This window comes from Adiantum capillus-veneris, chromosome 27 (genome assembly GCF_014529385.1).
Source record: "Adiantum capillus-veneris isolate H3 chromosome 27, ASM1452938v2, whole genome shotgun sequence".
NCBI classification, from domain to species: domain Eukaryota; kingdom Viridiplantae; phylum Streptophyta; class Polypodiopsida; order Polypodiales; family Pteridaceae; genus Adiantum; species Adiantum capillus-veneris.
In genome coordinates, this window is record NC_140957.1 from 28497174 (window position 1) to 28504225 (window position 7052).

Consider the following 7052-nt stretch of genomic DNA (forward strand, 5'->3'; position numbering starts at 1 on the left):
AAAGCTTGGAGATATGGACCAATCTTGCATTTATTTACTGATTTTCTTTTATCTTTTAACTCAATATCTTCCATCAACTTCTCATAAAGGTATCCTGCCCAATTAATAGAAAAACCCTTTTAAGTTGGTGCTCCGAGAGGTTCATGTTCCTCTTTGGACAAATAATCAAACTTTATTAATAAGCACATTCTCTCTATGTACCATCTAAGTTGAGCTATCATAAACACATTAATTCCTTTCAATTGATAATATGCTCCAACTTCTCTTCTCATTTCTATACGAGAAATCACTTCAACCCTACAGCTATTGAGTCTCAATTTAAACACAGATGCACATGACCAAAGTTGATTAAGCACATTCTCTCCATGTATAATCTGAGTTGAGCTCTTAAGAACACGTCCCTTCCTTTCAATTGATAAAATAATACATGTTTGTTTTTGGAGCTCCAAATTCCCTTCTCATTTTTGTATGATAAATCACTTCAACCCTGCAACTAATGAGTCTCAATTCCTCCCATGAACCTCAAGCTCCTCTTTTGTGTCATAGCACTCAACGCTATTATTATCAATTGAAAGGAAGTGTTGTGTTTAGGAGAGCTCAACTCAAATAATACATGGAGAGAATGTGATTATTGATCAAGTTTGATTATATGTCCAAGGAGACATATGGACCTCTCAAAGCAGTAGTTGAAGAGGGTTTTCCTGTTAATTGTGCAGGGTACCTTTATGAGAAGCTAAGGGCAGACATTGAGTTCAAAGATAAAAGAAAATCAATAAACATATGTAGAATTGGTCCATATCTCTCATGTTTATTTTCTCTTTCATTGATTCCATTACCATTGCATATAATTGATGTAGAAGAGCAAAATTAGAGAAAAAAGAGTCCAAGTAAGGAACACCAAAACTAGCAGTGGTGGGGAATCAAAAGAAGACAAAAATGAAGTTCTGAAGAGGAGGATAGAACCCTTACAACTGAAGGAGAAGTAGGTGCTAGAGAACGAGGATATTGATTTGCAAAAATTATTGCTTGTTGATGTAGAAGTAGAAGTAATGAAGGAACGAGTGGTAAAGACTGGCAGGAATGTATGGCAGATTTTGAAGGAAAAGATAGAAGCTATGGTTTCTAGACCCTTTGGAACTTTTTCATATGGATTTTTACCAAAAGAAAAAATGGATCTTTTGAAGGAAAAAGAGGAACTTGGTGACATGTTGAGAAATCTAAAGAGAGAGAAATTGGAATTGAAGTTACAGCTAGATATGATGAAGGAAAAGACATTAAGAAAGAGGTTATGATATATTATACTCATGAATTCAAATTCTCAAAATAAAAAATTCACCAAAAGGAATATCAAGAAATTGAATGAGAACATTCAAATGTTCAAAAAACAAGGGCAACAAAGAATGAGTAGAAGGAGAAGGTTGTGAAGTAACAGCAATGCAGAGGATGTGAGGTGTGTTGTGAAAAATCAGAATTGACTTGAGAGAAAAAGAAGGAAACAGATGACAAATGTGATGTGGAAATGAAGGATGATGAAGCTGGCAATCAGAAAGAGATAGTCAAGAGGATGAGGAAGAGAAGAATGATAAAGAGAAATTTCAAATTCTTGTGTAATAATTTATATTGTGGGCATGAAAGTGAGTTGAATTTTCTTGTATAGCTCTGAATCTTGGACTCAATTCCAGCCACTTCAGTGGTGGGTACAAGTAAAGTTATAAAAAAAAACACAAGAAAAAGTTTTGTAAAAGGCACTTGACTTGTTTTGAGAAGCTTCGATCATGGATTGTGGGAAACAAGTTTGATTTAGCAATTGAAGTTGCAATTGCTATATTCAATGTGTATGTATCCAACGCTTATGCCAAGATACGATATCTTGGTCTTCAAAGGGTCTTTTTGGCCCAAACTTGAAATATAGGATACACTCATCTACACGTCCATCAAATCACCTATCCCCACTATGAAGAGGTATACGGATCCCGATCCATGTTTTTTCAGATATGTGAAATCTGACTTTGTTTCACAATGATGAGTTAAGTCTTCTTGGCAAGTTTGTGTTCAATTTGGATCTCTTTTCCTTGTATAAAATGCCAGTATTCTACAACAGACTTGGAAAGTCCAAGTTAGCCAATGCACTTTTACTTGTCCAAATCAAATATGAAATTCCAATGGACTCCTTATGACTAAACCTAATTGTGGTATCAACCTTATCTCTGTTAGATGACATTCTTGGATTGCGATCCAACGTTTGCAAGATTTTAAGTTACCCACTATGTATAGACACCAATGGAGATATCTGTGTTGCAATATCTTACATTTTTTGGAGTACTTGAATTGCAATTCATGTTTTGCAACAGTTGGACTTCACACTTTGGCAACAACTAGAAGATGTTATCAAAAGACTATTCCCCAAAATAGTGGTGGATTTGGATGCCAAAATTTCATTTTCTATTGTATTTTGCAATTTCCAAACTGTTTTCCCAGCTTTCTTGTTTTGAATAGGATTTCAGAATCTTTTGAATTCAAAAAGTTGGTTCTAATCTAAGCAGACCCCGGTGTTTTAGTGTGCACTCAATTTTTAACTTTCTAGTCGAAGCTACATGAATCACAATTCATGTTCCTCCTCATGTTTCTTTCATGGCATACTCTATATCTACAAGCTATGTCCACAACATGCTACCAATTTGGATTTGTTTGATGGGTCAAATCTCAGTTCTTTGGTATGCATTGCGGTTTTTTGTTCCTCCGCATGTTTTTGGAACGTTCTTTTTGAATTTTTTCTTTTTTTTTGACAACCAGTTGCTTAGGTAGGTTTCTTCATGTTGTCTCTCTAGAGTGGTAATCTTTCTAACCAAAAATTACTCCAAGATACATGAATCGAGATTCATATTTGGAATGAACTGACTTCAAGAATTATACCACTTGTAGGGAGGTCATCTGCAATTGATTGCAACAAAATGTTTTTGATTTGGACACCTTGTGTTTTGCCTTATGATTCTTACTTTGGAGAGTTTTCCATTTTCTTTGGTTTGGTATGGTTTCACGAATCTTTTTTTACCATATTTTTAGAGTTGGTGTTTGCAAGTGGTAAGGCTTCAGGATGTGCAAAAAAATTTCAATTTTTGCTCTGAGATACATGAATACTATCCAACTATTTTCACATAATAAGACCAAATTTATCAATTATGTTTCTCATGGTATATGGAAGCTAACTTCATCAACTAGCTGTGATTTGTATTTTATTTCTCCTATTTTTTAGCACTTCTTTAGATTTCAAAGACTTGGTCTTTTCATCCAAAATATGATTTTTGTCTAAGTTTTCTCTGACTTCTGCACCCCAAGTGATGGTGTTTTGACTATTTGACCTACTCCTAATAAAATGCAATTAAATGAACAAAACTTGAAAAAACAACTAATGGGTGAAATCCACAACACTCTAAAAGCAATGACAAAATTGGAAACTTAAATGTTTTGTTTTACCTTCAATCACGTCACTCTTTGCTACAAAAATAAAAAAGCTAGCTAGTCCTCGACTCCTAAATTCTGCGACAAAACCACATTTTTCCACTATATTGCTTAATGAAATGGAATGGGTTTTTAAAGATGACTATGTGTCACTAACATACACTATATGTGAATACTCAAAGAAGCAACTTTCAGTTTGTCAAATCCACGGAATGAACCTACGTGGGAAGATGCACAAGAGCAATGACCAATCAACACTCAACAATCGGTCTCGTCGAGCATACAATCAATCCTCACACCAACTAGTCACTCACTGGTTTCTCAACACAACGAGCTCAAAATGCTACGAAACTTTAGAAGACTATCGACAAAGGCTAATAGAACATATCTAGACGCTAAAAACTTGATTCTGAGGGGTGCACAAATCGTCATTCCTAGACAGTCAGGTCAGCAAAAAGTGAAGTAGTCTGACAACACCTTGCAAGGTTTAAGAACATCCTTCTACCAAAAGATTAGCATTTATACTTGAAAATATCAATAAAACAATAAATTAACGATCACAAACCGTAATCCCGAACCTCCACAAGACTAGCAATAAATACCCTCGAATGAAAGAGCAAGAGACAAAAAACACAATGTACTTAGCGGAACTTCAATTGGATTATCGAGAAGCAAAATATATCGATTTACAAAGTAGCCTTGCTCTCTTCTCTACTTGCACATGAGTTCTTTCCAAAGCTTCTTAAAAGTGACTTTTAATACGCCTAAGGCTTCTTAAAAATGACTCTAAGCTTAGTTTCCATGGGCATTATACATTTACAACAAAAGTAAGTGGGACAATCTACATCGCATTCAGGTGAGCTTCGCCCCATATTTACAATCTCTAAAATCCAAATAGAATTACAAATGAAGACTTCAACAAAAAATTGGCTAGAAAGGGTATCCATAGTCGGCATCCTCAAACAATGCCCATTAGCATGCATGTCATGCCACATCAATTTGTCAATATGAACACGCGTTCTATTGATCCTAAACTACATGTTGGCACTTTCAGCTACTCATAAAGTAAATAATGACACAACTACGAGTTGTATCATTACTGATAAAAACAAAAAGGGCCTTTACACCTTAAGTTGTTCTTTAAAGAAAGCCTGCATCATCAAATATGCATAAGCTAAAAAGTGACCACTTACCTTCGATTATAGATAAAAAGGGCACACTAGCTTACACTTGTGAGTTAGGGCCTGCAAATATTCTTTGCTTTGCCTGGCCAAAAAAAATGACAGGCAACAAAAGCAGTTCAGGGGTATCCGGGTTTATAAGCTAAGTTCATCCCCCCCCCCCCCCCCCCCTTCCCCCTTCTTCACGAAATATCAACCTATCATTCCATCATGCCCTTGATGCTTGCATGAATGTGACAAAGCACTTGAGTCCATTCTTTCTTTGTAATCAAAATGGCAATTCTCGCTCGTAAAAGCACCATTGGCCAACAAGTGTACTATACACATTTTTTGGAAAGGGAAGATTTACAAAATTCTGTATCGGCACCTACTCATTATCACTTGCTTGTGAATTCACTTCTTCCAATACATTGGAGTCACAAACATTCTGTAAGATTGTAAAAGTCGATTTATTAGGTTTAATGCCTTGTTCTTGCATGAGACGAAAGAGTCTCTTTGCTTCTTGGCAACACTGAGCTTGTGCATATCCAGCGATCATTGTATTGAAAATGGTTACATCTCGACAGCGCAGACTGTCAAAAAATTGACGGGCCTCTTTAAGGGCCGCACACTTGATAAACATATCAAGCATACTGTTCAATAAAGTGATGTTGGCTCTGACTTTGTTATTTCTAAAATAAGAGTAAACTTCTTTGCTCCTCCCTAAATCCCTTAGATTGGTGCATACATCTATCATGATGGAAATTGTAACTCTATCTGGTTTTATAACTTGCTGCTTCAATCTATCAAAAAACTTCAAGGCGTACTTGTAACGGGCATGGTGCATACATGCTCCAAGCATTGCATTCCAGGAGGTGATATCCTTTCTCAGAATGCCGCTGAAAACACGGCGAGCTCCTTGTATGCTTCCGCATCTTGAATACATAGTGATAAGCATAGTAGTTAGCAATGCATCAAAACCTAGCCCAGAAGCCTTGATGTGCTGATGGATGTCTCTCCCAACGTCCAGGATCCCTAAATTGGCACAAGATTGAAGGATGTTCACAAATGCAGTTTTGTCCGGTCTTACTCTTGCTTCGACCATTTGTTGAAAAAATGAGATGGCCTTATCATCAAGTTTATGATCGACATAACCCACAATAAGCGCTGTCCATGACTCTTCATTTCGCTCTTCCATACCTGCAAAGACTCTTTCGGCGAGCTGCAAGCCATGGCACTTACAGTACATTTTCAAGACTTCATTTTGCACCATCAAGCTTCTTTCATGCCCATTTGTGACTATGTAATCGTGTATCTGCAGGCCATCTTTCAGAGCAAGCAAGTCCGTGCAGGCATTGAGGGCACACACAATTGATGCTCCATTTGCTCTGACACGTTCCTGCAACATTGTGTAAAACATTTGAAGTGCTTGATCATGCTGTCTTTCATGTACGTAAGCAGCTATCAGAGCAGTCCATGCATCAGATGTCCTACAAACCATACTCTTTAGGGCATGATGAGCCTCAGAAAAGCACCCACAGTTGGCATACATGGAGACGAGAAGGGACCAGGTGTGACCATTAGGTTTCAAGCCATGCTTTACCATGTGGGAATGAACCTGCTTGCCCTGTGCCAGAGCTTTGAGTGTGGAGCAAGCCTGCAAGAGGCGAATGTAAGTGTTTTGCTGATCCGTCCAAGGCTCTGGCGAGCGAAGAAGGCGGATGATTGCGTAGAGTCTCGTCTCTGTGTACTTTCTCCTGCGTGAGATGGGCTGCAGGTCTAGCAGAAGCATAGCTTAGTAAGAATGCGTACATGGCTTGTCTTCACGGCTCTGCCTCTCTACTGCCCACTAGTTCCTTTACTTGTGCTCATTCTGCATGCCCGCTACAGGGGCCTGCTGATCGAAAGCAAGTAGGAAAGCTCCAGCCGGCCAGCCAGCATCTCTCAGGGACGTCTGCTGATGTGGCACGCCTTTTCAATGGCCGGCGACCGGTTTGCTGCCTTACAAAATTCATGGCCCACAACTTCCAGCCGGCTTCTCCCTCCACGTGTCTTGTTATGCTCAAGCTTCTAGCCAACCAGCGATGTGCTCTCTCTCTCTCTCTCTCTCTCACACACACACACACACACACACACGCACACGTGCCATTTCCCTCTTGAATAACAGATCTCGACTTCAACTCTCCTCGTCACATAGATCTTTAAGGTCTCTTGGGATACTTTCCTACAACTTTAAAATTCTCTTCTTCTTCCTCCTCTTCTTCTTCTTCTTCTTCTTCTTCTTCTCTCTCTCTCTCTCTCTCTCTCTCTCTCTCTCTCTCTCTCTCTCTCTCTCTTGGTGTAAAGAGTCTCATGTTGGTGAAGATTTTGGCCTGGCCCACCAATTTCTTGGAAGCTTGTGAATCAGTTATTGAACATTAGCACGTCGGGTAT

At 38.4% G+C, this 7052-nt stretch overlaps 1 protein-coding gene across 1 annotated transcript; it reads right to left on the reverse strand.

Annotated features, from left to right (window-relative positions):
• Positions 1 to 4305: 4305 nt before the first annotated feature.
• Positions 4306 to 6571, reverse strand: LOC147421693 (pentatricopeptide repeat-containing protein At1g11290, chloroplastic-like). Its single transcript, XM_086502830.1, has one exon. It carries the CDS (start codon positions 6409 to 6411, stop codon positions 5008 to 5010), a length of 1404 nt encoding a protein of 467 aa, XP_086358956.1. The 5' UTR covers positions 6412 to 6571; the 3' UTR covers positions 4306 to 5007.
• Between the last annotated feature and the right edge of the window lie 481 nt (positions 6572 to 7052).

Excerpts from the sequence above, each read along its gene's own strand:
- LOC147421693 (XM_086502830.1), bottom strand. The coding sequence starts at position 6,411 with ATGCTTCTGCTAGACCTGCAGCCCATCTCACGCAGGAGAAAGTACACA.